Source organism: Cololabis saira, chromosome 10 (genome assembly GCF_033807715.1).
Source record: "Cololabis saira isolate AMF1-May2022 chromosome 10, fColSai1.1, whole genome shotgun sequence".
Lineage (NCBI taxonomy): Eukaryota > Metazoa > Chordata > Actinopteri > Beloniformes > Belonidae > Cololabis > Cololabis saira.
This window is the reverse complement of record NC_084596.1, coordinates 28,204,085-28,231,743: the sequence shown is the minus strand read 5'-3', so window position 1 is coordinate 28,231,743 and position 27,659 is coordinate 28,204,085. Positions and strand designations below refer to the sequence as shown.

At 40.2% G+C, this 27,659-nt stretch overlaps 2 protein-coding genes across 2 annotated transcripts; one reads left to right on the top strand and one right to left on the bottom strand.

The window, feature by feature from the left end:
• Positions 1-619: 619 nt before the first annotated feature.
• On the top strand, positions 620-17,189 carry LOC133452772 (alanine aminotransferase 1-like). Its single transcript, XM_061732385.1, has 13 exons — positions 620-706; positions 4,835-4,996; positions 11,829-11,918; positions 11,992-12,081; positions 12,165-12,273; positions 14,953-15,086; positions 15,166-15,409; positions 15,510-15,589; positions 15,673-15,809; positions 16,178-16,352; positions 16,443-16,598; positions 16,718-16,830; positions 16,938-17,189. The coding sequence occupies exons 2-13, from the start codon at positions 4,904-4,906 to the stop codon at positions 17,026-17,028; spliced, it is 1,512 nt and encodes a 503-aa protein (XP_061588369.1). The 5' UTR covers positions 620-706; positions 4,835-4,903; the 3' UTR covers positions 17,029-17,189.
• dhx30 (DEAH (Asp-Glu-Ala-His) box helicase 30) lies at positions 17,080-26,457 on the bottom strand. The gene is made up of 19 exons (XM_061732381.1): positions 26,285-26,457; positions 25,936-26,072; positions 25,707-25,817; positions 25,372-25,623; positions 25,142-25,291; positions 24,902-25,054; positions 23,302-23,778; positions 21,741-22,124; positions 21,536-21,614; positions 21,338-21,442; positions 21,079-21,254; positions 20,780-20,986; positions 20,420-20,501; positions 20,101-20,294; positions 19,788-19,947; positions 19,069-19,226; positions 18,324-18,424; positions 18,100-18,239; positions 17,080-17,726 (listed from the first exon to the last, which is right to left on the bottom strand). The coding sequence occupies exons 1-19, from the start codon at positions 26,454-26,456 to the stop codon at positions 17,473-17,475; spliced, it is 3,492 nt and encodes a 1,163-aa protein (XP_061588365.1). The 5' UTR covers position 26,457; the 3' UTR covers positions 17,080-17,472.
• Positions 26,458-27,659: the final 1,202 nt, after the last annotated feature.

The following is a 27,659-nucleotide window of genomic DNA, read 5'->3' as shown; positions in this document are numbered from 1 at the left end:
TCATCAGTTCCTTATTCAATCTTTGTGAAAAACTTCTGAAAGCAAAAACGTAGGGCACAGATCTGAAATGACACTTTTTTTCTTTTCAAGAAAAACAAAGACTATACAGCACATTATGTACAAGCAGGCCATTCATTTGCTGGCACAATTCAGAGGGTATTGAGTTTATTTATACCACTTGCTGACATGAACATATAATACTCAATGCATCTTGGTAGAAATAATACACTAAATACAATGTTGTTAAACATAAAAACAATAAAATACAACCCTGTAAACCACACATTCCTTCTTGCCTTTCCACTCTAACATTATTTTGGCAACAACAGTTGATGACACACTAACAGAACAGGGTATTGCTCAAGGCTTCACCGCTTCTCTGTTCACAGTTGGCAGATGCTGAGGATTACATGAACTTATCATTAGATGCAAAGATATTACATCACCTCTTTCTCCCCTAAAATAAATATGAGGCTGTTTGTGTTGCTTGCGCCACAAGGACATACCTCCTAAAATAAATAGCAAAAAGGTCTGGTCAAATGCATATGTACGTCACGGTCGTGTTGTCCATCCAAACGGAAAAGATTCTGTCAGCAGTTCATCGTCTGAGCCTCGGCGGATGCAGCTCCCCGTTAACTGCAGTGCTCAAGTCTTCAGCAGCCGACCAGCTGTCAGAGGACTCTCAGTGCGCTTGACTTTCTTTTGGGTGAGTATTTTGTCAACATGTATATGGCAGATTAGCCTCCTCTTCCGTGTATGCTCTCTGCAGATGCATGAGTGGAAGTGACCTATAAATGAAATCCAGACGGCGATGAAGGGCAGTCAGCTGCTACTTAAGCCACACTCTCCGTGATCCTCTCTCCTTCCTTTTTCCTTTATGAGAGATGAAAAAGATGACCGCTGGTGAGGGGGAATGTTTAGATAAGGACTTTCACTGTGCTGATTGCTGTATATCATGCGGTACCTGCTGGATGCAGCTCTGCGTGTCGGGTCTGGCCGTAGCGCAGATCTCACAACCAGGGCGAGACGGCTTGTTGATAAAAGTGCATGAAGGACAAGCCCACTCTGTCTGCTGGGAGAGGTGAGTTTTCACATTTAAAGTCACATTTACCATTCAACCTACCTAAAAGGCTTTAAGAAAATACTTTTAATTCTCTTCAACTACAGTCTTTAAAACAATGTGGATTGGTGAAATACCTGTGCTTTACTGGTTTTGTTGGTGTGATCATTCAGCTGCAGCTTCTCAATGTCGAGAACATCTTTCATGTCAACAGGTCTTTCACTTCCTCCACACGTACCTGTTGAAAGAAGCAGATGGACATAAATCAGAGAAATAGATTTACACCAACTCATTCGATAAAATTACAGTTAACAATATTCCAATAAGCTGCTTGGGAGGAAAAAAAAAAGATGTGATGATCATGAAGGCGGAAGCAGATTCCCAGCAACAACCACACAACACTCATTTTCTTAAACGAGAACCCCACAGGGGAGATTTTACCAAATTCGATAAAACGTGAAATAATTTCAGATTTATCAACAGTGTTGAGCGTCTTAATTTTTTTTATTTGTACATCAGAAAATAAAAGGTCATAGATATATTTAACTGTCACTGTCAGTGGCCCGTAAATTCTAAGTAATTCTCTTAATAACATTTCATCATTCATGGAGGGGATACATGGGGAACGGCTTGGATGCGTTTGTTTTCCCTTTTTTATATGGAATTAGAACAGCAAGAGTCATGGAGGACATAAAAATGTGATTATAATGTCAACTTACTTCAGAAGATCAGAGGAAGTAAGAAGAATGTTTCACCCCAAGATGAGCAAAGGTCTACATTTCGCTAATCATAGCACCCCCTACTGGCCAATTTGTGTAACAGCTACATTTTTTAGCATTAGTTATTTCTAAAATGTTATACTTATTCATTTTTATTTTTTGTGGCACTAGTGACCTTTATTTTGAAAGTGAATAGACAGGAAACTTGGGTAGAGAGAGGGGTGAAGGCAGTAAAGAGCCACAGGCTGGGAGTCCCCTCAACCCACTGAGCTATCAGCCACAGCTTTTGTTATTGTGAACAGCATAATTCTTGTGTTTTATCTCATCTGGATAATACATTCTAGACATGTGGAAGTGTTAGCACACCCGGTGACAAATACTTCACAACATACTGGTGCACTTCCAAGAAATGTCCAAGTTTTGTTATTACGTCACAAGATACAGGCCAAAGAATGTCCTTGGGTCACGTCCACAAATTTGATTGGTCCATAGTCAAAAAAGCTTTTAGTCGTAATAGTCAATAGGAGAAGTATCTCAAATGATCTGACTTTCCTTCGGAGACTCAGAACCAGAGCTTAGTAGGAAAAAAAAATCTGGATGGAAATAGAATATTGTGACAGCACATAAGAGTATAGAAATGATGCCACACCAAATGTGTGCTGTAATTAAAGATAAAGTTTGACAAACTATGTACTGGTTTCAGAGCCACTTGAGTTTTGCCAAGAGAATAGAAAGTTTTTTGTTTTACATTTCGTTTCCCCACGTTGATATCAGCAGTATCTTTCATTTTCTAATGAAAATATTCTTCTAGATACAAAATACATGTATTTTAGTTCATATTGTCAGCAATGAAAAACAACAACAACAAAAAAAACAACTGGTAAGTGTCTTTTTTTGCTTCATATTTTGTCACTTTCATTTTTTCCTGAATCGGGGTTGCACATCACACCCCACAGACGGAGGTGGAGTCCAAAGAGAAAATAACATAAAAGTGAGGATAATTAAGTACTGGAGGCAACTTGAACCATAACATTTTGGCTCTGCTGACCCTCTTATCCTCGTTGCTATTAGGATTATTCACCCTCCAATTCAGAGTTGTCTATATCAAACAAATGATTTAAGAGATGAAAGTCACTTGAGTTTCCAATAACATCTAATTAGGACACTGGCTGTGTTTTTCTGAACCTCTTTCAAACCTCTGCTATTTTCTTAAACCGACTCTCCGTCTGGTTTGCCAGAGAAAACCTGTGTGAAGCAGCACTACTTTAAAGAACATGGTGTATAATCTATGTAAACGTTGCCAGGCATGTGCTCAGCTCACCCTGATTGTGGTTGGGAAGCCTCGAGGGCAAGGTGCTGTAAGCCCTCCAGTCTTGGGACGCGGGGCCGTTGCCTGGGGGGAGCGGCGGGGCGAGAAGGGCGCCCTCCAGGTCCTGCTGAAACAGCTGGCGTGTGATGCGGGCTTGGCGGGCGGAGATCAGGTAAAGATACGCAGTATCACCGTCCTTCTGGACCCCGTAGGAGGCTAAGGACCTCGGTTCCGTGCACAAACACTGACCGATCACCCAGCGCTGAACACGAGGATGGAAGCCGTACTCAAGAAACACCTGAAGGAGAAGAGCAGTGGAAATCAACTGATGAGAATCAACCTCGAATACTGCTTTCATTAAATGTCACTCTTCTGACCTGTTGCTTTAGTGCTGCCACCGTCATGTAGGGAAAAACTTTCACTGTGACACAACAGGAAGATGAAACATCCTCCACCACCACAGATAAACTGGAACACACATTTGTCAGTGTAAGTTGACACACACAGTGACCTAAAAGACTTTATTTATTACTCATACATTACTCATGCAGAACAAGCCCCGGCTTTCTTCATTTCCCACCTGATTTCTCCATCAGCATAGTTTTTTTGGGACAGTTGTATCGTCAGTGTTGCTTTCTGCCGAGCCAGCGCGGACGCGTGCTGCGAAGCAGCTTGAGCATCGCCCGCTTCGATCGCCCTGGCGAGCTCCAGACACAGCTCCTCTGAAAAGCATCAGTAAGCACTCAAAAACAGACCCTTTTTTCAGAGCATGTGGAGAAAGTGCTAAAGCAGTGCAAGATGCTCACCACAGAGCGGCAGCGAGGTGGTGGCGCTCCACTGCTCCGGTGCAGCAGTGATGTTCTGCTTTCCATCCGATTCACACACGTTAATGTTTGCAACTGTTAGCAGGGACACGAAGGAAAGGGTTAGTAAGTGAATTAAAAGATGCATGTGTTAACACAATAAAAAGGATAAATGTGCAATGTCACAATAAATATGACAGAAGTCACCGGATCACTAAAGCATCTTAATGAACTAACAAATGACCAAGTAGGAATGCAACTCCCAACAGGACTTTAATTTGTGCGTGTTTTTTTTGTTCTTTTTTTCTTGTGTGGCTGTTTGGTTTTTGTATTGTGAAGTGATGTTTGCAAAATGTGAAAAATCAATAAAAAAACAAAGTTAAAAAAAAGCATCTTAATAGGTATACTACTATAAATGTTCTATATTTATATTGTGCTTATCAAATTCAGAAAAAAAAGTACTTTTTCTTTGAATAAATGTCTAATTCGTAAGTCTGAGAGCATAACAGAGGCTGACAGAGAAACATTAGAGGGTGAAATTTATAGAAAAAGCAATAAAAGTCCCGATCAGAACCAGATCACAAAGACTATGGTAATTATATTCCATATGGGAGCTCTTTGTAGTGCAGCTGTTCTATATCTTCCGCTGACTATTAAAATCGTAACATCCATTCCCCTTTTTACTAAAACAAAATAAAAAAAAAAATTTGTTGGCTGAACTTTTACAATGAAAATAGTTTGAAATGGTTTAAAAACACAAAACAACTGGGGTTCAGCAAATTCATTTGAATGTTTCGGCAGAGTTCAGGGAATACATTCAGCATTCACAGCTGCTTTTTGGTTATCTTCAAGGTTTGGTCCATCATTTTGAACAAGGGTGAACACACATGCACGCACAGTAAAAACAGGAGTTGTAAAACACACCTCTGTGTGCTTCTCTTAGTGACGACATCACCACGGTGGCCCACTCCTCAGCCTCTCTGTCACAGCGGAAGTTGAAGCGGATGCAGTCATGCGGGGGGGCAACAAGACGCATCTCATGGCAGCGAGAAGATTTGACCTCATAAAAGACCGAGCGCAAGTCAAATTCTGCAATGAACTGAGGGTAAAAACACAAAGTGATTAAAAAAAAGAATGTAAAATCAGGAAACATTTGTGCAAATCAAGCTAATGTTTCAAAGCCTCAAGTGTGAAAAGCTGAAAGTGAAAGAAGTTTGATTTTTTTTTCTAAAAACAAATTTAAGATCCTTCTTTCATTAAAATAACTGCATAATAGTTTTCTGCTGAACTAATAAATTAACCAACTGTTAATTTCAGCGCTAACAGTTTTTGTCAAATTAGATCTAACAAGTGTAAATCTAAAGGCAGCCCCATGAAATTGTAAATTACTGTATACTCTGTATATTACTGTAAATAAATTTTCCATGTACTTAAAAAAACCTAAACCACCAAGTGCAAAATGTCAATGGGAAGTAAGGTTGACTTTCCACAAGAAGAGAAGGGAACTTCTCCCGTGAATAAGGCAGAAATGGTGTGAAACTCGACTGACACTAACAGACCGTCATCAGGGAGGGAATTTGGCAGCTGAAGATTTCTGTTTTCTCCTGTTCACTGCAGCATTGGAGTTCACTTAAAGGTCTGCTGCTGGGAAACCAAGGCAGCAAAGGATCTGCTCCTAGCCGGAAGGAATGCATATGAATTCTCTGAATTGACTTTGTACAGAAAAAGCTTACACGATCTAAAAGAAGCCGGGCTCAAAGAAAAAACATGCAAATCAGGGAGCGTCTCAACCGTCAGGGGAAAAGTGAGAAGAAAAACAAGACTTCAAGCTTGTGAAATTGTAGGAAGACGTCATGTGACGAACTGTGATGGCTTTGGACTGGAAGTGCAAAGCAAGGTCAACTTAAATCACGATTGAGCTTATACGTCTACTTTTTGACTGGATAAAGATTCACTTTAGTCACAGTTGAAGCTCAGACACTGGACATAAAAAATTGACACTGAAATCTCTCATGATGTTTAAGCATGGAAACACATGCTGACCTTAAACTACCTTAATTCAGTTACTGAGAAAAATATATTTGGCTGCAACTAATGAATGTTAAATCCTCTACTAATGCTTTTAATCTTCTAAAATTATTCTCTGATCTCAAAAATTTTCAATTTGATTGCTTCACTTTGCTTACCGGACCAGAGGTGCCAAAAATACCAGTTAATTGTTCTACTGATGCTCACGTTTAGTCAGACTAGGCAAGGCAAGTGTATGGTCAGGTCATTGAAAATCAGCCCTGAAGCGACAGATTAAATCTCTGTGGAAAATGAAGAAGTGGTTCTTACCTCCTCATCATTTAGTACTTTATGTTCAAGCTCTATTTTAAACTATGTATGCTGCAGTTATTCAAACTAGAACCGAAACAATTATCTAAACAATTGATGGGTACACATTAAAATATGACATCCTCGGGTTTGTCAGTCGTGACATACTTTGTGTGTGCATGTAGTCTGCATTTTAATATCCCCACCCCCTCTTAATTGTAATTTTTCTAAAGACTTGCATGGTTTTGGTCATAGCTCATAGCTCAAACAGTGACCACAGTTTTGAATACCACTTTCAGTGCTATCAGCTAATAACCCCAGTGCCACCTTCACCAAATCAGGAAACATGCAATATACCCTGCAGACGTGCATTAGTCATAACTGAGGGGAAAAAAGAAAAATTAAGGGATGTTTCCCAGTAATGTATTAAATAATGTAACATCTTTATATTAAACAAACATATTTTAGCTGCACAATTAAAACCATGCAGTCTTCTACAAGGTCTATACACATTTTGACAGCTGTCTTAATGAGTTGACAGAGTTTTAGTCTGGATCAAGAACTCATCCTGCGTCACATCACATGAAACTCAGGATTTCTTGCTTACTTTAATCTTTTTCAGATTTAAAAGCACAAGTTCATTATCAGCTGCATGCCACAAAAAACCCCAGGTGAAAAATATGAATGTCACTGTATGCTTTTTGAACAAATCTAAATGTTTCCACATTATTCACCTCTACACTTTAAACATCAGCGTTCTTATTATTTCTCAAAAATCTGAATAAGAATCAGGTTTATTTGGCCAAGTCAGGTCAAACATCGTGAGATGGGTGAAACTGAAAGTGGAACTAAAAGCTTTTCTTAACTGTAACACCAGCGACTCAACTGGCATTCTACAGCACTTTAAGACAAGTTTTACCATTTGTATTTCAGCAGATCCTTAACCCAAAATAAGAATCTGTCAGGCTACCTGTCTCTGGATGAGGGGGCTCCTTTAAAATGGCGTGTAGAGTGCAGGCCTTTCCTGGTATGAATAAAGGCTGATTTATGGTTCCGCGTTACACCGACGCAGAGCCTACGCCGTAGGGTACGCCGTCGATTTAACGCGGAACCATAAATCAGGCTTGATAGACGTGATTTAACGTGATTTCCCTGAGCAGATGACAGCAGAACTTCTCCTAAAGACCCGCTGTTGTGCCAAAAAGTGATTGCCTGCCAGAATCTGATTTCTGGCCGCGGGAGCGCGCACAGCAGCCCGTTGAACGATAGCGCTAAAACGCCAGATTTTCAGATTATGAAGCTCAAGAATGAGATCAAGTCATATTTAGGCATAAACAACTTTTCATTAACTGTTTTTGGCCTTCAATCAATTTTTGGCAGGTAAAAATGCCTATTTTGTGTTGTAATGGTCCTTAAAAGAGTTAAAAGCAATCCTGTGAGCTCTAGTGTTTATATTATAGCTCAAGAATGAGATCAAATCATATTTAGGTAGAAACAACCTTTCATTAACTGTATTTGGCCTTCAAGGCAAGGCAAATGTATTTATATAGCACAATTCAACACAAGGTAATTCAAAGTGCTTTACATTGACATTAAAAGCAGCAAGACATAATTAGACAGTAAATAACAAATAAGATTGAACAAATTAAGAATAAGATGATAAGAAAAGAAGTAAAATAATAAAAAGCACACGCTGTTAAAAAATAAGGGCAGTAGAATACAGCAAGTAAGTATTTAATTTAGGAGTACGCTTGAGTAAACAGTAATGTTTTTAACCATGATTTAAAGGAGCTGACAGTTGGAGCAGACCTCAAGAGCTTCAATCAATTTTTGGCAGGTGAAAATGCCCATTTTGTGTTGTAATGGTCCTTAAAAGAGTTAAAAGCAATCCTGTGAGCTCTAGTGTTTATATTATGAAGCTCAAGAATGAGATCAAGTCATATTTAGGTAGAAACAACCTTTCATTAACTGTATTTGGCCTTCAATCAATTTTTGGCAGGTGAAAAAAAGACTGCGGTTGAATTGGTTTGATATTGGATATTGGATATTATGAATTCAACACCCATAAAACTTGTGATACATACCACTGATTTTGGTCAAACCACTTGTGATGTGTTCATGGTCATAGACTATATATCACAAAACACAGTAATTATTAAAAAATCATATGGGCATATATATGGGCATATATATGGGCTGATTTAATGTGGTTTAATGAATTCAACACCCATAAAACTTGTGATACATACCACTGATTTTGGTCATATTGCTTGTGATGTGTTCATGGTCATCTAGACTATAAATCACAAGAGAGTAATTATTATAAAATCATATTATGGGCTGATTAATGTGGTTTAATGAAAACAATCGGTGTTATGTATTACAAGTTTTATGGGTGTTGAATTCGTTAAACCACATTAAATCAGCCCATATATATGATTTTTAAATCAGCCCATATATGCCCATATATATGATTTTTTAATAATTACTGTTTTGTGATATATAGTCTAGATGACCATGAACACATCACAAGTGGTTTGACCAAAATCAGTGGTATGTATCACAAGTTTTATGGGTGTTGAATTCATAATATCCAATATCCAATATCAAATCAATTCAACCGCAGTAAAAAAAAAAGAGCCATTTTCAAGGGAGACATCAGATTCTGGCAGGCAATCACTTTTTGGCAGACCCCGGGCTCCCGTGTGGAGCACAGACACAGACACATATACTGGTGCGGACCTACCACGCTGCGGTTCCCGCTAGTGTCCCGGAGCGCCAGGCGGAACTCCCCGGCGCGGCTCGGGTCCATGCTGAGCTGCAGCCGCAGCGCCTCGCTGCCCGCCCCGGGCAGGCACAGCGGTCTGATCCCGGAGTGGGACACCGACACCCGGACCGACATCAGGACGGTGCTGCAGCAGGCGGTGGTGGGCGCGGGCCCGCCGCACGCAGCCTGCTGAGAGGATGCGGAGGCAGAGACCGGGGCTGGAGGAGCCCAGCCGCCCGAGCTGAGAGCCATGTCTGCGGGCAGCGGGGCCGGAGCGGTGCTGCTGCTGCTGGTGGTGCTGGTGGGGGCTCTACAAGGGCCGCCGAGGTTTAAACAAAGCGCATAGGCTGTGGCTAACTCCTCGCATCGCAAATTCCCCCATTTCTACACCATAAAGTGTGAATAGATGTGCACAAACCAGCAAGACGTTGAGACGAGGAGCGACAGAAAAACAAAACAGGAAGTGGGAGAGTACGTCTCTTATTATTCTCCGTGGGGAAACAGGTTAGCCGTGAAACCAGATACCTAGTTGAGTTGCCACCATGAGATAAAACAAATGATAATAATCAAATGAAGGTTTAAAAAAAGAAGTAACTATAGAGAGTTAATATTGTGATTAAACAGTTATTACACCGTCAGAACACACAGTAATATTGAAAAACTGCCAGATATTGAAAGTTGAAGTTATCTTGGGGAAAAATGGACAGGAGCACTGACTCTTTGCACATTTGACAATTCTACAGTCATAAAATCAAAATAAATCCAGGCGGCCTGAATGTAATTACAGATATAGGAGGGTTAAAATCCCAATAGTGGCCGTAAAATCCCAATAGTAACGCTCCCCTTGGCTCCATGTCATTGACAGCTACAAATCAAGCCAGAAACCTGGGTGTTAATATTGAGTCAGACCTGAACTTCAACAGCCATCTAAAGTTTATCACTAAATCTGCCTATTACCACCCAAAAAATATTGCTAGAATTAAGGGGATTCTGTCTAAACAAGACATGGAAAAACTTATTTATGCATTAATTTTCAGTAGGTTGGATTATTGCAATGGCATCTTTGCAGGCCTTAAGAAATCAATCAGGCAGCTGCAGCTGATCCAGAACGCTGCTGCCAGAGTCCTTACAAACACCAGGAAACTGGACCATATTACACCGGTCATGAAATCACTACACTGGCTTCCAGTGAGTCAAAGGATAGAGTTTAAAATCTTACTGCTGGTCTACAAAGACCTGAATGGTCTTGGACCAAAATACATGGTTGATCTGTTAGTTCCTATGAAGCTCCCAGACCCCTGAGGTTCATCTGGATCTGGTTTGTTGTGGTTCCCAAGAACCAGAACCAAGCAAGGTGAGGCAGCGTTCAGTTATTCTGCTCCTCACCGGTGGAACAAACTTCCTGTAGACCTGAGGTCTGCTGCAACTGTCAGCTCCTTTAAACCAGGCCTAAAAACATTACTGTTTACTCAAGCGTACTCTTACCCTTATTTTTAACAGCTGGTGCTTTTTATTATTTTACTTCTTTTCTTATCATCTTATTCATAATTTTATTCAATCTTATTTGTTATTTACTGTCTAATTATGTCTTGCCGCTTTTAATGTCAATGTAAAGCACTTTGAATTACCTTGTGTTGAATTGTGCTATATAAATAAACTTCCCTTGCCTTGCCTATCGTTATTACTAATAATACCACTACTACTACTACTACTACTACTACTACTACTACTACTACTACTACTACTACTACTACTACTACTACCACTACTACTAATAATAATAATAATAATAATTATAATAATTATAATAATAATAATACTTTGTTAAACTTATATGTAAAAGCAAGTTCTACATTTTCTTCCAGCTAAAAATCTTTTTCAAAAGAAGCTGACATATTTTCAGGCAACACTTATAATACATTCTTAATACCCTTCTTAAAAAAGATCAAATAAAAATGTCTTTCTTTCTTTCTTTCTTTCTTTCTTTCTTTCTTTCTTTCTTTCTTTCTTTCTTTCTTTCTTTCTTTCTTTCTTTCTTTCTTTCTTTCTTTCTTTCTTTCTTTCTTTCTTTCTTTCTTTCTTTCTTTCTTTCTTTCTTTCTCACATGTGTAGTAGGGGACCTTTTCTTACACATTCATGACTTGATGAAGAAGGACACATGGAGACATCTAAATAATTCTTATTATTTCCCAGTGTGCTCTGTCATCCCAGTGAACTAAACAGTTTGATGTTTCCTCAGGTCTTTACTCATGCCCATGCAGATTTTAATAGGATGGAAACACTTCCAGCTGGCACTAGATGAAAGATTGGTTTAATCCAAATCAACAACCCATCCAGAGCAGACACAGACAGACAGGCAGACAACCATGCAGGCTCATAGAAGCACATACAACCAATTCCAATAAAATCAGTTAGGATGTTGGAGGAAACATGCAACCTATAGACAGAAAGCTTCAGCCAAGAAATAACCAGAAACAGATGGCATTTGTTTTTCATTGATGTGACTGTCTTAAAGATAACAATTCATGTTACTTTCAAACTTCTACATCACAATGCCAATTAATAAATTAGTGCATCCAGATGTGATAAGAAAAAACACTTGTTTTGTCAGAAAATGCATTGTCAGAACTAAAAGTAAAAATATAACAAAGACATTCGTTGCAAGGTAAATGAATACAGCATAACGCCTTCCAGCATCAGGAAGACCGTTCTCTCTGTTAATAAGTGATTGATATTTCATCCAGGTATATCTTTAACCAGAAAAACCTTTTAAGACAGAAACTGCTCAGCAACTTCGTTTCAGCCTGTGGTCAAACAGAAGTGAAGACAAATCACAGAAATATCTGTCCTGCAGGAGATCAGTTCCAACATGAAGAACATGAAACAGTTGGAAAATTCAGTCCTCGTTAGGCGAACTGACCAGATCAAGGAAGAGCTCAGAAAGGTAAAGACACATGCTTATTCTCATAGATCTGCAAAGAATGGATGTTAAACTCAAATTTGCATCCTGTTCACAGGGAGTGAGAAAGCCCTACAGGGAAGTGATAGATGTATCTTGGGGTGATCCTCACAGCGGAGGTTTGAAACCTCTGTCATTTGTCAGACAGGTAACCTGTGATCATCAGCAGGCTGTACAAGACTGTAAGGTCTGTTTTGACTATAAACCTCTTTGTTGTTCACTGTTTCACAGGTTCTTGCAGCATGTCTTCATCCTCAGCTTATCAACAGCAACAAAATGCCCATGGATGCCCGACAGAGGGCTCAAGGGCTGCTGAATAAATGCCCTGGAGGGAGTGTAGGTGAGGGGCATCTTTGTGGTTGTCTGATAAAAATATAAGAGCAAAAGCATTTGAATACCACATAAAAAGATCAAACATTTTTAATTTCCCAAGTCTTGATGATAATTTGACATCAATATCTGCAGATGCATGTACAATGATTTCTTTGTAACTTGCACAAACTAAAACTGTAAATTGTAAAAAGTTTCCAACTGATTTAAACCTTTAATTATTCAATCAGCGTCTCAAATGCAAGAGGTCATGTTTTTGTAATCGGTTACGTAAAGAGGACTTTAGTGTGAACTGTGTGGAAACTGTGTCATGCAACACATACAGTAATCTATGCGCAGTGATGTGCAAAAACTGGGGCAAGTTTGGGTCAGTATGCCTGTTAGTGATTATAGTTGAATCAGTAAAAGATTAGGGGCAGCACGGTGGGTTAGTAGTTAGCACTGTTGCCTCACAGCAAGAAGGCTTCCAGTTAGGCTCCCGGTTCCACTCCTGGCCCGGCGGGAGTTTTTCTGTGTGGAGTTTGCATGTTCTCCCAGTGTTTGCGTGGGTTCCCCTCTGGGTACTCAGGCTTCCTCCCACAGTCCAAAAACGTGTATGGTAGGTTAATTGATGATTGTAAATTACCCGTAGGTGTGAGTGTGTGGTTGTTTATCTCTATATGTGGCCCTGCAATAGGCTGGCGACCTGTCCAGGGTCGACCCCTGCCTCTCGCCTGCAATGAGCTAGGATAAGCTCCAGCAGACCTCCATGACCCTGTGAAGGATACAGCGGGTATAGAAAATGTATTGAGTAAAAGATTAGTATTTCTTTGATATTTTAGTCCATATTTTTTAATCTAAGTATTGAACAGTTTAGAAATAATAATTAGAAAATGATGGGAAAAACTTAAAAAAATAATAATGAGAAGAAGGAAAAGGGTCCTGAAGCTAAATTTTGAATGATGTAGTCAGTAGTCAGTAGCAATCAATTTAACAGACATCACAGCTTGAAAATGCTGTTTGTAGTCATCTGTGAGTTTCTGTTTGGGGGACTTTCTCCCATTTTCATTTCAAAAGGTTTCCAGCTCTGTGAGGTTTTTTTTAAGGCCGCCTTGCACGCGCTATAATGATCATCAACAATGATGAATAGTTTTCTTCATCTTCGTCTTTTTACAGATGGTCTAATGTTTGCCTCCAGAATTTTCTGGCGTTAAATTGAGCCCAGTCTTGTCGCTGGCTGCAACACAAGCCCCAACCATGATCAAACAGCTGGTGAACCCTTTATACTTCAAAGATATTTCTGCACATCATGTTCAAAAACTTCTGTTGCATCTTACTCACTCCACAGGATTCATTTCCATAAAGGCATCAAGACTTAATCAGTTCAGATGTTTTGACAGGAAATATGGGTTTTGATTAATAGGAATCACATAAGTTTTCCTGGTCTGTCAGATATCAACTAGACCTCAACAAACTCAAAAAGTAAGAACATTTGTGTTTGGTAGATTATTTCTTTTTTGTAACAATGCTTCTTGGCAAAGAAAAACCTGTTTATTTCTCTTTTAAATGGTGCCACATCTGTCAGGAACATCGATTTGTGGGATGAGCAGCAGAGCTGAGTTTGTGGGTTCTGGCCATGAAAAATTGGCCAAATCTTCCCTGCCAAAGCCACATAGCTTTGACTCTTGTTTGGTGTTTGGTGGATTGGATGACTGAAGTTTGAAGAAACAACACATATTGGCAATTGAACAATATATTCCTTCAACAAACAGGAGCCTCAGTAGCATGAAGAAGAACCATACACAGCCACAACAGCCTGGCACCTCCTGCTCATGCTGGTCACCAGCCTGGTCACACACTGCTGTAGGATGTCCCATTCTTCAACCAGCCTTCGTCGCAAGTCAGCCATCGTGGTTGTGTTGTGGCACGGACAGCATGTCCCAGCCACAACCCCTACACTCAGCTCTGCCGCTCATCCCACAAATGCATTTTCCTGACAGATGTGGCAACATTTAGAAGGGAAATAAACAGGCTTTCCAGCAGTATAATATTTATCACCAAGAAGCATTGTTACAATAAAGACATAATCTAACAAACATACATTTCCTTACTTTTTGTACTAACTTTATTTATTTGAACTGTCTTTTCTTAATCAGTATACTAAAGAACCATCTTCCAAAAAAAAGCGGTGCTCTGTTATTTTAAGAGCAGAAAGTCAAACATCCCTGTACTTAGTTTACTGTTAATTATCGTTTTACCATGTTTTGTATTCCAGTATACATGAAGTTGGGTATATGGGCATAGTTAATAAATGCACACTCAATAAACTAGCATTTTTAAATTCTTTTATCTTTTTATCTTTATATGGGTGTTTGGTTTTTGGGGTGTTTGATTTGTATATGAATGAGTGTGTGTGAGATGGAGATGTCAATTTCCCTGAGTCAACCTCCCAAAGGGATGAATAAAGTCGTCTGAATCTCAATCTCAATCTAATAGTTATTAAAGTATACGTAGTGCATTGTAGAATATGTCCTGCTAGATGCAATGTAACTTTGGCAACAGGAATGACCCTTGTGACGACCTAAACAGACATACCGGTACCATGCGATTAAAGTTAAAAGATTAACCATTATATGATAATTCTGAGTTTTGCTTATCCATTCATGTGTTTTCCTAAGCATTCTTTATATAATGTTTGATTTTTCTCCAGGTTCATATACTGCTACAGCAGGTATACCAGAAATAGTACACAGAGTCTCCGAATTCATAACGAGGCGAGATGGCGGGGTTCCATCTGATCCTGCTAACATTTACATCACCTGCGGCTCACAGTGGGCTCTCACGGTAACATCACTGCCAGCTTTGTCTCTGCCCCCAGTTTGTTATCAAGTTGAAACTACATGTGTTTTACTGTGTTTATTAGAACATTTTAAACATCTTGGTGAACCCGGAGGCTTCATCCAGAACAGGAGTGTTGACTCCAGTGCCAGGCTTTTTTGTCACCAACTTGTCTGTAAAGAGCCTGGGAGGAGTGACCGTCCCCTACTTCCTCAATGAGGAACAAGGCTGGACTCTGCAGGTAGAAGAGCTTCACAGAGCACTGGAGTCTGCAAAGGGCGTGTGCAATCCTGTTGCTCTGTACGTCGTCAACCCTGGGAACCCAACAGGTTGTGAAATCCATCCAGCAAGGATACAATCTCCGTGGTGTTTCTTTGTACTAGAGGATGCATTTCATATGATTATTTTCATGCCACATTACCTCTGTAGGTCATCTTCAAACCAGGAAATCAATTCAAGAAGTGATCCAGTTTGCTGCAGAGAACAGGCTCTTTCTTCTGGCAGATGAGGTAGGAGGTTCAGAGAAATCTCAGCTAAGAAACGGTAATGCGCCTGTGTGAAACAATTTAACGATTCATGTGCTTCTTTTTAGGTCTATCAGGACTGTATTCATGGGGAAAACAGAGGCTTTGTCTCTTTCAAAAGAGTTCTAGCCGAGATGGGACCACCTCTGTCAGACACAGTAGAGCTGGCGTCATTCCACTCAGCATCAAAAGGCGTCCTGGGGGAGTGAGTACTCAGTCTTGATATGTCTGAAGCGTGTCAGGTATTTTTTTTGCTACCTACAGGCTCTCCCCTGAGACAAATAAAGACACTTATGCAGTAATTTATGGATACAAAAGCCTGATCGTTGAGTTTCATTATCAGCCTGGACTTCAAGTTGTCTATAGGACGTTTATATATTCCTATTTCTATCCACATTGTTTGTTTTAAAGAATGTATTAGCCGTCTATATTTCTTGAAGATGTTTAAAATAATCCTTAAAGTGCTCAGATAAATCTTATACAATAAGACAACTCCAGGAAACAGATGAGATGATTTAGAACAGCTACAGATAAAACTATTGTCTTTACAAACTTCATAAATGTCTTTTCCAGGTGTGGCCTGCGTGGTGGATATGTTGAGCTTGTAAATCTGGATCCCGGTGTTATGAAATACATCTACAATCTGTTCTCCATTGACTCCTGTCCCCCTGTGTTGGGTCAGATAGGCCTGGATGTGATGTCCAAGCCTCCACAGCCAGGGGAGCCCTCATACCCACTTTATAGTCAGGTGACACCTGAAATTGAGTGCATTCATGTTGCTCAGTGTTAATTTGCATTTGCACTAATACATTACAAATAATTGGTCATTACTCCACAGGAGACTCAACACATCAGAACCATGATGGTGCAAAATGTGAAGAAATTCTCGGAAGTTGTCAACAGTTTGCAGGGTTTTCACTGCCAGCCACTGGAAGGAGGAGCATTTGCATTCCCCAGACTGCATCTTCCACCTAAAGCCATTGAGGCAGCCAAGGTTAGAGGATAAAATTTGCTGCTAAGCTTGAGCGACATGATTTAATAGCACAGTAGTCCCGAGAAAACGACCTCCGGCTTCTGATGTGCCATAACGCAAGATGTATGTGTCTATTCTAGGAAGTAGGAATGCAGCCAGACACATTTTACTGTTTGAGGCTGCAGGAGGAGGCTGGAGTGATAGCCAGACCTGGCTGTGATTGTGGACAAAGAGAGGGCACCTACCACATCAGGTAGGAGCCCAGTCTAGAAAAGTACCATGAAATACTAGATTTAAAGAGCACATTTTCTAACATAAGTGGTAAGTGTTGAACACTAAATGTGACTTTTTTTTGGGCAGATTTTGCATTATGATCACTCCGGACATAATGGAAGAATTACTAAGACGCCTGAGTAACTTTCACCGAAAGTTTATGAATGATTTTTCATAAACTGCACCATTTTTCAGTCAGTTTAGACACAAAAACTAAGAAAAGAACCACAACTACCTAAGTAAGCCATGTAAATGTTTAATACAATAAATATTTAATTACATACAGTCCATTTCAAAAGGCCTCCGTCTTTATTCTGAATTAAATCCAGCTTATGCTTTTCAATGAGCATTTAACCATTGGGCAAAACAGGAAAAAAAAAAGTGAAGACTCAAATGATTAATTCCCTCATGCTGAGGAAACTTTGGCTTTCCAATGAAAACAAGCCGGTGGCTAACAATCCACTGTGGATTTCTGCTTCTAAAACAATTCCTGATTAATTCAGCGTGTTTAACAGACTTCACTCAAAAGTGCTTACAAAATCAAATCCTTTTCCTCTTTGGTCCTTCTGTACCAGCCAAAAGATGCGACAAAAAAAGAAAAACGACACATACACATTCATTTTTAATCTACCTCACTTTCTCTACTGGCACTGTGAACGACAGGGTTTGACTCTGTATTGTTGAGCAGCTCCACGATTAAGGATATGAGCTTTCCATCTTGAAAAGTGTTTGCGTTCCTGGGATTGTTGAGGTTGCGGTATAGCATGGTCTGAATGGAAGTACGCAGCTCCCACAGAAACTCCCACGTCTCAACTGACAGTTCGCAGCGCATGAGACCACGTCCAGGAAACGATATCTCCACTCTGCTGCCATTCACTGGGGAACAAGAAGAAGGAGGGGATGCTTAAATGTTTGGTGCTTCCTAATCTATCGCCAAACTATGGTTTAAAAAAAATAAATAATACAGAAAAGCTGAGCTGCAGTTTCTCTGTTCTGGGCAACTATAGTAATAATATGGACGGTTGAGAAGGGAAAACTGCTGCCTTTTTGTTTGTCAGTTTTTATATCCATTCTAAGGCTATTCTTTCATTGACGCTTATTTCCTTGCAATTGAAAATGAATTTACTCTGCATACTGGAGTATAACACAGCAGACTGAACTATTACATCCAAATGTCCTCTAGTCCTGAGCCCCCTCAAGCATTACTACCCCTCTGTGTTAAGAATACAAACAGCAGCTAACATGCTACCTGTCTCTGAGATGTCACAGTCTGTGAGCAGCAGCAGGGCCAGTGGATGGACTGTAGAAGAGTCTCGAATGAAAACGTTCCCATTAGACTTGACTGCACTGAAGAATGTCAACCAGCGACTAGGGAGTTTGTCTTTTCCCCTGCAAGAGAAAGGAAGACCGTGTTAATGTTCACACCATACAGGTCTGTAATGTTCTAATAAACATTTACAAACATTTTCAAACCTGTTCACGGAGGAGCGATGAAGCAGCACCGGCCCACTGAATGTGCGGAAAGCTAAACTGTTGGGACGAAAGCGTCCTTTGTTTACAACACCTTTCTTTACCTATGAACAAGGGAAATCAAGATAAAACAGATAAGATATCTCAGCATGTATTAATAATGGTCATCAGGATCTTCACTCTTTTCCTCTACTGTTGCCCGATGGTGTATTGTCCTACCAAACTCTGTCCGGACTTCTCTGCTCATCAGAATGAGTTAGATTTGTCCAGCTCTTAGCATGACTCAGCACTGAGAAAGCTGCATGCACTTATGCCAAGATGATATGAATTTAAGACCTAGGTTTGCTGAATAAAAAGAGACTGTTGTGTTGGGTGGGAAGGGAACAAAAAAAAAAAAAAAAATCCCCAAATTAGAAAAAAAAATAAAAATATATATATATATATATCCCACAGCAGTCTGACCAGCACTTATCCATGCTGGACCCTCATTTGTGATTTCTTGCTTGTGTTCTCTCAGATGTAAGTTGCTTTGGATAAAAGCATCTGCTAAATGACAGTGTATATCTTGATTAATTCATATGTACCCTAATAAATAATTTCAAGTATTTTCTCACTGAATAATTTGAAAACAGACGTCGTGTTTGACTCATTCTTAAAACTGGGAGTTGCATACAAATGTGTTAGTTCTTTGAACATGATCAGCACAAAACAAGTTGCATAAACTTTATTTTGGAAAGTTGTAAGATACCTGGATGAGGTTGGGATACAGTCCAGCCATCAGCACAGCTTTGAGCAGCTCAGTCTCGTTGCTGTGCCGATTGTAGAGAGAGGCACGATGCTGGCAGTCACTGCTACGAGAAACCAGCCCCGCTTCATGCAGGTTCTCGCTGAACTGAGAAATGAGACCTGTAAGCAGGAGGAAACAAGACCAGAAGCTGGCTTTTACAATTCCAAGTGTATTCAGCCTGGAACGGGCAAATACAGTAAATCAAGATGGAATACAAAAGTCTCTGATTGTATTAAAGTAAATACGACATTTTGAAAAGACTAAAAATACTTTTCTCAACTATGTTTCTATATACAGTGGACTAAGTGGACACAATTTCTTCTGTTTTTCTCATATTAACCCTCTCTTTGTTCATTTGAGTGATGTTACGATTAAAGACTGCTTTTTTCCCGCCACCCACTGACGTCAGGCTGTAAGTAGCAACATTTTCTTTTGGGACAAAAACATGAAAGCTCAGCTGAAACTGAAGGATGTTTCAAGCGTTTGCCAAGTCAATGAAAGTTCTGAACGACGATTCAAATGCTGCATGCATCCTCTCCTCTGTTATGTCATCTTATTGACCAAGTATTTATAAAAAACAAAAACCCTCCCACACACACTAATTCATGGATGTGAATTAGTCATAAATACCACCCATTCCTGGACTCAGCAGTGTTTAAATGAGTGATTTTCAGACAAACCATTGATGAATCGGAGACCGGCTCTGGACAAAATGTACTCGTTCAGATATTTATCTCTGTCCTCTCTGTCACCATCCTGCTGAACTCTCCTCCAGCCCAGAACCGCTCTACTGAACGCCAAATAGTCACTGCAGCTCGAGCCACTCAGAGCCTCCTTAGCCTGGACAGACAGAACACAAATTAATCAATGGTCTGATGCTTATTAAAGAATTCAGTTTATTGATATGGACCAAAATATTTAGAACTGGTGTAACTATGAGGAAAAGACACGACAAAATAAAAACACTAGAACAACTCTGTTAAGACATGACACCTTGCTGACGAGTGATCTGTTCTGCATGCTGTTGTAGAAGGGGTCTCTGGTCAGACTGGCAGCTATAGCCGACATGGGCAGAACACATCTGAACATGGCGCCGAGGACCAGCACTTTCCCCAGCCGTGGATCACATGACATACAGGAAACACGCTGTCCAAGAGGAGTCAGGCTTTCGGTTTGGTCCAGAACTCCTGTCAAGAGAAAACCAATGTAGTAAATTTAGTCATACCCTGATTATATCTGGTATGTATAAGGTATACAAACCAGAACAGGTGTACACACAAATCAGCCTTTTGAGTGACTCTAAGCCACTCACCTATATCTTGAAGAATTCGGACGGCATCTCTCACAGCATCCTGTTCTGGACTGTCCAAAACCTGGGATAAGAAGTCGACAGCCTGCACAGAAAAAAAAACAACATGGTTATGATAGAGTTGAAATGCACACAGACATAAAAAAAAAACAAAAAAAAAAACACACACACCACATATCCTCTTAACCCTTAACCAGACAATAGTAAAATTATATTAATAAAAAAAAAATGTGTGTGTGTGTGTATATATATATATATATATATTTTTTTTTTAAGTTTTGCAATATTCTGTAGAATTGTTTTGTGTGCTCTTATTTTTAGTTTCAAGGATCTAAGTGACTACTGTATAAAGGGTTAAAGTACCTTGGAGTTAGGACTGTGGATTTTAGCCTGCAGCACTAAATTCTCCAGTGGAATACGCAGTATCTCGGGAACAGGGAAGGGAGTCATTGATTCCAGTTGTTCTCTTGGGAACAGGTGGTAGGACTGTCCTGGTTGACAACGTCCTGCTCGTCCTTTTCTTTGCGTGACATTTGAGCGAGATATCCAAACTGTATCCAGACAAGAGACCTGAAAAACATAACGGATTAATTTTTGGTTTTATCATGAACTACCAGATAGAGCATGCATTGATCCAAGGGATAATAAATAAATAATCAAACCTTTGTCCGTGGGTCATAATTCTGCTCTTTGTGAGTTCCTGCATCCACCACATAGATAATATCATCTATTGTAATGGAGGTCTCAGCAATATTGGTGGCGAGTACAATCTTTCTCTGGCCCGCTTGCGGTCGCTGGAACACAGCCTGCTGGTCCGCCACCGATAAGCTAGAGTGCACTACGATTAAAAATGAATTAAATTATATACATTTGAATTCGTTTGCTGAAAATTAATGACCAATTTGTCTGGACTTTTCTTACATGGGACAATCATGTGTGAGCCTGAGGAGAAGTGGGATTTTCCATTAAGTTTGTCTTGAACTGCTTTGATGTCCTGCCACCCAGGGAGGAAACACAGCACTGCACCTACACGAATGATGGGAAAACGGTACTAAAAATATAACTGAGGCCAAAATTCAAACAGTAAAGGATTGTTGTTTAAGATTGTGTGCAAGTTACCTGGTTTTCCATGTCTGTCAATGTGCTCTATAAGATCAGCAACTAAATCCATATCTGGGGCGGCTTCATCTAGCCCCTCCTAAAAGAGAGAACAAATGCCAACTCATGAGAAAGAGAAACTATTGTCTAAAATGACTGATACTGAAATAAATTATTAGTGACTCGTATCACAAAAGCAAACAAATCATGAAATTTTGAGTTTCACCTGCTTGTCTGGCTTCATTCTTTGTGCTACCATTGGAGGGCGTCTCATCTCTCTGAGTATGTCCTCTAGGTATCTGTCTTGTACTGGGTACATAAACCCCGGCACCTTGACAATGGGGCAGCCTCCAAAGTATTCAGCCAGCTTCTGGTTGTCCCCTGTAGCACTCATGAGCACAACGCGCAAGCCAGGGTTCTCCTTTAAGCTCGACCGCAGTAATGCCAGCAGCAGATCTGTGTTTACGTCTCTCTCGTGGACCTCGTCCACCACAACGTGACTGATTCCCGTCAGTGTTGGATTTGACTGCAGCTTCTTCAACAGGACTCCCACTGTGAGGAATAGCATAGCTCCTCCGTTGCTCTGTGGGGGCCGGCTCTCAAGTCTCACCTTTGTGCAGAATTTACAACAGATAAATTAACAATTCGTGCATCGTTTGATCTGTGAGCTGTGTCAAACTTGGAAGAAGTTTCTTTCATGCAATATGCAGGTATATTGCTTCAGTTTGTACAAATGTCCAATTTCAGCCTCCCAGTGCACCCATGCAGTCTTCTGTGTAGTTGCAAAACTTTTAATCTTGGAATGTTACTTATTGCTCTTCGATTACTGGAAAAACGAGTGTGCTGGTGTCCCTTACAGACAACTACTGGTTGCTCAGCTGAAACCGATTAAAAACAGTAATCCAAGAGTTTGCAAACGTGTCTGAATGCAGAAGCACGATTTAGATGTTGAGCAGCAGCAAAACACACTTGAAGATGCTAACATAACCACGGATAACAAAAACAAGAGTACCTCTAGATCAGGGGTCGGCAACCCGCGGCTCTAGAGCCGCATGCGGCTTTTTAGCGCCGCCCTAGTGGCTCCCTGGAGCTTTTTCAAAGAAAATGTTTCCTTTTTTCCCCCCTTTCTTTTTTTTCTCCTTTTTTCTCTTATTTTATTTTTTAAAATTTTTTCTTCCTTTTTCATCTCAACATTTTGACTTTTTTCTCAACATTTTCACTTTTTTCCTCAACATTTTCACTTTTTTCTCGAAGCGCATAATAAAAAAAAAAATCTTCCCCCAGTTCTAACTAATATAGAAACATGCAGCATGTGTTGTCTTCATTCTAAGGCTGATACAAGACTTTTCATTCTTTGCGGCTCCAGACATATTTATTTTTTGTGTTTTCGGTCCAATATGGCTCTTTCAACATTTTGGGTTGCCGACCCCTGCTCTATATATATATATATATATATATATATTTATATATATATATATATATATATATAAATAAATATAAGACTAAAACTGAGCGTGATCTTGGAAGATATTTTTCTTTATTTAAAAAAAAAAAAAAAAAAAAAAAAAAAAAAAAAAAACACTGATATTTTCCCCATCTGCAATTCAAGTAATTTGGAAACTTTGTTTTTTTTCCCCTTTAAAACTATAAAGTGATAAACCTGATTGGAAAAACAAAAACAAAAAAACAGAAAGCTGAAAAGTCCTCAAAGCGACTGAATGAAATTAAAATAATTTCCACTCTGCCTGCCACAAAAATGTAGTAGTAATTTGTCGATGCGTCGCTACCTGATATCCAATATGGTGTTTGAGGGTGGGACCCATCTCCTGAGCAACACGGTGAGCCACAGACACAGCGCTGATCCGACGAGGCTGGGTCACCAAGATGTTGCACTCTGCACCCGATCCACCCGTCACGTGATCCTCCAGCAGAAAGCGAGGAATCCGTGTCGTTTTACCACATCCGGTCTCCCCAGCAATCACCACCACCCTAGAAGAGCAAACTGCTGAGACCACCCTCTGACGGTGGGTATCGACTGGTAGCTCCACACTCAGTCCAGGGTTGGCCCGTTCCCATTCCTTCTGCAGGTCCAGGTTAAGCTGCTGAGCCTGATGTTCAGACAGAGGCCTGTATGTCCTGCCAGTGATGGCATCAGTAACAAAGTCCTCCTCGTCCTCATTGTCATGCTCAGGGTTCATTGCTTGCTGTCCCTGAGCCGCCTCTTCTTCCTCCCAGAGTTTCTGTACTTCTGTTGCCACTGGATACTGTCAGAGAGATGAGGTAATATTGATAAAAGATACGACACAATCATTTCATGCCCAAAGCGGTTGTTCATAACAAAAAGACCCCAAAAGAGATCTGAGGTTACCGCAAAAAAAACAAAAAACCACCATGCAGTGAACTGGAAATTACTGTTCATTTTCCACTTAAATTGGAAAATTATTTTAATAAACTTAGTTTTTACTCAAATAAGGAACCAAATTCTATCAAATTTTTTTTTTTTTTTTTTAAATTGAGAATAATTTTCTTGGTTATCAGAGCCAGCTTCTGTCAACTTCGATTTCTCCGTAAAGTCAAGCCTTTTTTAAGCCGCAGTGACCTTGAGAAGGTTATTCATGCTTTTATCAGCTCTCGGCTTGACTACTGTAATGCTCTTTACTTTGGCGTCAACCAAACATAACTGAATCGCTTACAGCTTGTCCAGAACGCTGCTGCTCATCTGTAAACACCTGGAAACATGACCACATCACACCTGTGCTGCATTCTCTTCACTGGCTCCCAGTGCAGTTTAGAATAATTTTTAAACTTTTACTGTTTGTTTTTAATGCTCTTAATGGCCTTGCCCCGTCTTATCTATGTGAGATTTTAAGTTTTCATCGACCTAGAAGAGCTTTACGCTCCATTGGCCAACATCTGTTAGAGATACCACGACTAGATCAAGGAATTGGGAGGACTGTTCTTTTGCAGTCGCTGGTCCAAGACTCTGGAACACACTGCCACCGGAGTTACACACTCCCAGCAGCCTCAGTTCAAGTCAAAACTGAAGACTTATCTTTTTAGGAGGCCATTTGACACCTAATAATTTTATTGTTTTTTTTATTTAACCGTGTGTGTTTAATTATTACTGTGTTTGTTTTAGTATCCATTTGTTCTTAAACTTCTGTGAAGCACTTTGGTCAACCTTGGTTGTTTAAATGTGCCATACAAATAAAGTTTGATTGATATTTTCTGTTTGAGTATGTACAAGCATCTAGATTCAGCTGGTTGATGAAGAACCAAGAGGCCTTTTAGGAGCTTAGAAGTTCATGTGACCATACAGTTTGTTTAAGTGTATATGCTTCTTCTTCATAATCATCATCATACCAACTATATGAGATGAGAACCCACCTGTGAGAGGTACTCCCTGATATTTTTCTGCAAGTATTCTGGGATTTCCACTGGGAGTGGGCGCCTCTCCCTCTCTCCAGCCTGTTTCACCTTTTCTTGATGGTACTTGGCATGAGTCAGTGGGTTGTTGTCTTTATCCAGCAACTCCAGCTCCTGCAACACACAGCAAGCATTTACGCATATTCAATACAATCCTTATATGTGGGTATAGGCATGACGTTTTACTAAAGTTCCTCTCACCTTGAGCTTCATGCAGGCGAGCGCTGCAGCTTTCTTTTCTGCAGACAAGCGACTGTTTGCTGTGGCTGTGAATGTCCTCTCTTCAGGCCAAAGCAGAGTCAGCACACTTTTCTTTATCTTCCCTCCACTTGTTCTGAACTGTATGAGCTCCTGCAGTAGGACATTACAGGGTAAATATATACAACACCTGACAGGTTACATGTAAACATTCACTGAAGATGTTTACTAACCTTGGTTCTGTTGGTTGATGTGGCCACCTGGACGACCCTTGTCAGGACTGATTTAGGATATGGAAACATGGATAGAGCTTCGGAGACATCCTGGGAGTCTCCTTGAGGAAGTGACGGTTTATCTGCTCTGGGCAGGTGAGCATCATCTGTCCAGCCGTTTTCCTCATCATAAAGGGAGGAATGTAGCCCTCCTCTCCCCCGGCCGACTCTCCTCTGGGGAAGCTCGTTGTTTGGACCAATCACACCCATATCCTGTGTGAATAACAGTGACAGAAACCGAACTGTCAAGACAAAAAACAAACAGTGCGCCACATAGTTCTGTTACAGAAACTTACTCTGAGCTTGAGACAAGCAGCGGCAGCAGCAAGTCGCTCTGCATCAATCTTTTTGGAAGCATAGCCCTCTGCTTCAATCTTGCTGGGCCACTGCAGCGTGACTGTGACTTTCTGCAGAGACACAGTTTACAAAACGATATTAATAACTGAAATGTAAAAAAAAAAAGACACTGGCTGAAAGATGCACTTGGTGAGTACAGAAACAAGCTGCCATTATGACAACTCTGACCTTGGTCCCGTCCTGTTCCGAGCAGCTGTACTGGATGAGCTGGGACAGGTCGTTCACTCCCAGCGAACGGGAAATTGTGTTATTCAAGAGGCTTTTGGCATCTGGGAACTCCTTCAGGATGTTTGGGTTACCATTACCTAATTATGATCAACATAAACAGAGGAATGCAGAAAAGTCAATAGTGTATATGTATACATACCAGTAAAAAAATACATTCTGAAATACTGACCCAAGACAAATAAATCCAAAATGCATTTAGTCTGTTTCTTACATGATGAATGCCCTTGAGTTGCTGCTCCTGCGTAACTGTCACCTGCTATGTAACGAGCTACCGGCTTTTTTCACTCACCTCGCTTGTAGTCACAGTTAGATGTGCTGTGCTTCTGAAAGGTTCTGGGTCTTGTTCCATACCACCGCATCTCTTTGCCCCAGTTGAACGGTGTTTTTGCTCCAGTTTGAACGCATTTGGCAACATTGCCCAGCGCTCTGAGTCGCACGAGTATCACACCGGGTAGCGCCATCTTTAAACTACAAACTCTTCTTCTGCATCTTTGCGTTGTAGCAAACAGTCCGTGTCACAGCGACCCCTGCTGGCGGGGAGGATGTAGGGACTTCTTAACCCTTGTGCTGTCTTTGGGTCAAAATGACCCAATTCTTCTATCCTTCTTTACTCCTGCTCTCTCCTCCCTTCTTCCTTTCCTCTTTTCCTCCTTTTTTACCCCCCTTTACTCCTTTTTCTTCCTACCTCCCTTCCGTCATTCGTTCCTTTATTACCTTCTTTGCTTTTCCTTCCTTCTTTCCCTATTTTATCCATTCCTTCCTTCTTCCCTCCCTTCTTTCTTTCCTTTTCTTCCTTCTTTCCTTTCTTTCTCCCTTCCTTCCATCTTTTCTCCCTTCTTTCCTCCCTTCCATCTTTTCTCCCTTCCTTACTCCCTGTCCTACTTCCTTCCTTCTTTTCTCCTTTCTTCCTTACTTCCTTCTTTCCTTCCTTCCATCTTTTCTCCCTTCTTTCCTCCCTTCCTTACTCCCTTTCCTACTTCCTTCCTTCTTTTCTCCTTTCTTCCTTACTTCCTTCTTTCCTTCATTCCTTCTTTTCTCCCTTCACCCTCCCTTGACCCAAAGACAGCACAAGAGTTAACAAAAATCTTTATTTTGTTGTAGACAGAAAATAACGACTATCATTCTATCATTGTTTTGTTTCGTGGCCGTTTGCTTAGAGAGAAATCTTGTTTCCTTACACCTTCGGCCTGCCCCTATGTTTCATTCATCTGAAATATTTAAGTAGCCTTTTAATGTCAGCTAAGGCTTTAACTCAAAGGGTTCTCAACTTGGAAAACATGCAGTCTTTTAAAAGAAGTCTTTACATTTCATCAATAGACAACTTCCATTGGAGACAGTTCATATATGTTTATATATTTGAATACGACACCCATAACCAACACATACATTTTGAATATGAATTGCATTATTTAGCTACAAGTTAATTTCTTTCTTGGCTGTTTGATAAAATATTTATTGAGCCGTGAATGAGAAAAACCCAACTCTTTGGAACCCTGGGGCAATTAGACAGCAGAAAAAATAAGAATAAAGACTTGAAAATATAAAATAAAAATAAAATCTGTCTTTAAAATGAAATCTATATTGAATAAATGCCCCTATATTGTCTTAAACTGACAAAAACCCCATACATGTTGCATAATTTAAAAATGTGGCATTTTTCACAT

Coding starts and splice junctions, on each gene's coding strand:
- LOC133452772 (XM_061732385.1), top strand. CDS start 4,904: ATGCGGGGGGGCAACAAGACGCATCTCATGGCAGCGAGAAGATTTGAC. Junction 12,082..12,164: donor CTCTGTCATTTGTCAGACAG/GTAACCTGTGAT, acceptor ACTGTTTCACAG/GTTCTTGCAGCATGTCTTCA. Junction 15,590..15,672: donor TCTTTCTTCTGGCAGATGAG/GTAGGAGGTTCA, acceptor GCTTCTTTTTAG/GTCTATCAGGACTGTATTCA.
- dhx30 (XM_061732381.1), bottom strand. CDS start 26,456: ATGGCGCTACCCGGTGTGATACTCGTGCGACTCAGAGCGCTGGGCAAT. Junction 19,948..20,100: donor ACAGATCACTCGTCAGCAAG/GTGTCATGTCTT, acceptor CTGTCTGTCCAG/GCTAAGGAGGCTCTGAGTGG. Junction 18,240..18,323: donor CATCGCTCCTCCGTGAACAG/GTTTGAAAATGT, acceptor TTTCTCTTGCAG/GGGAAAAGACAAACTCCCTA.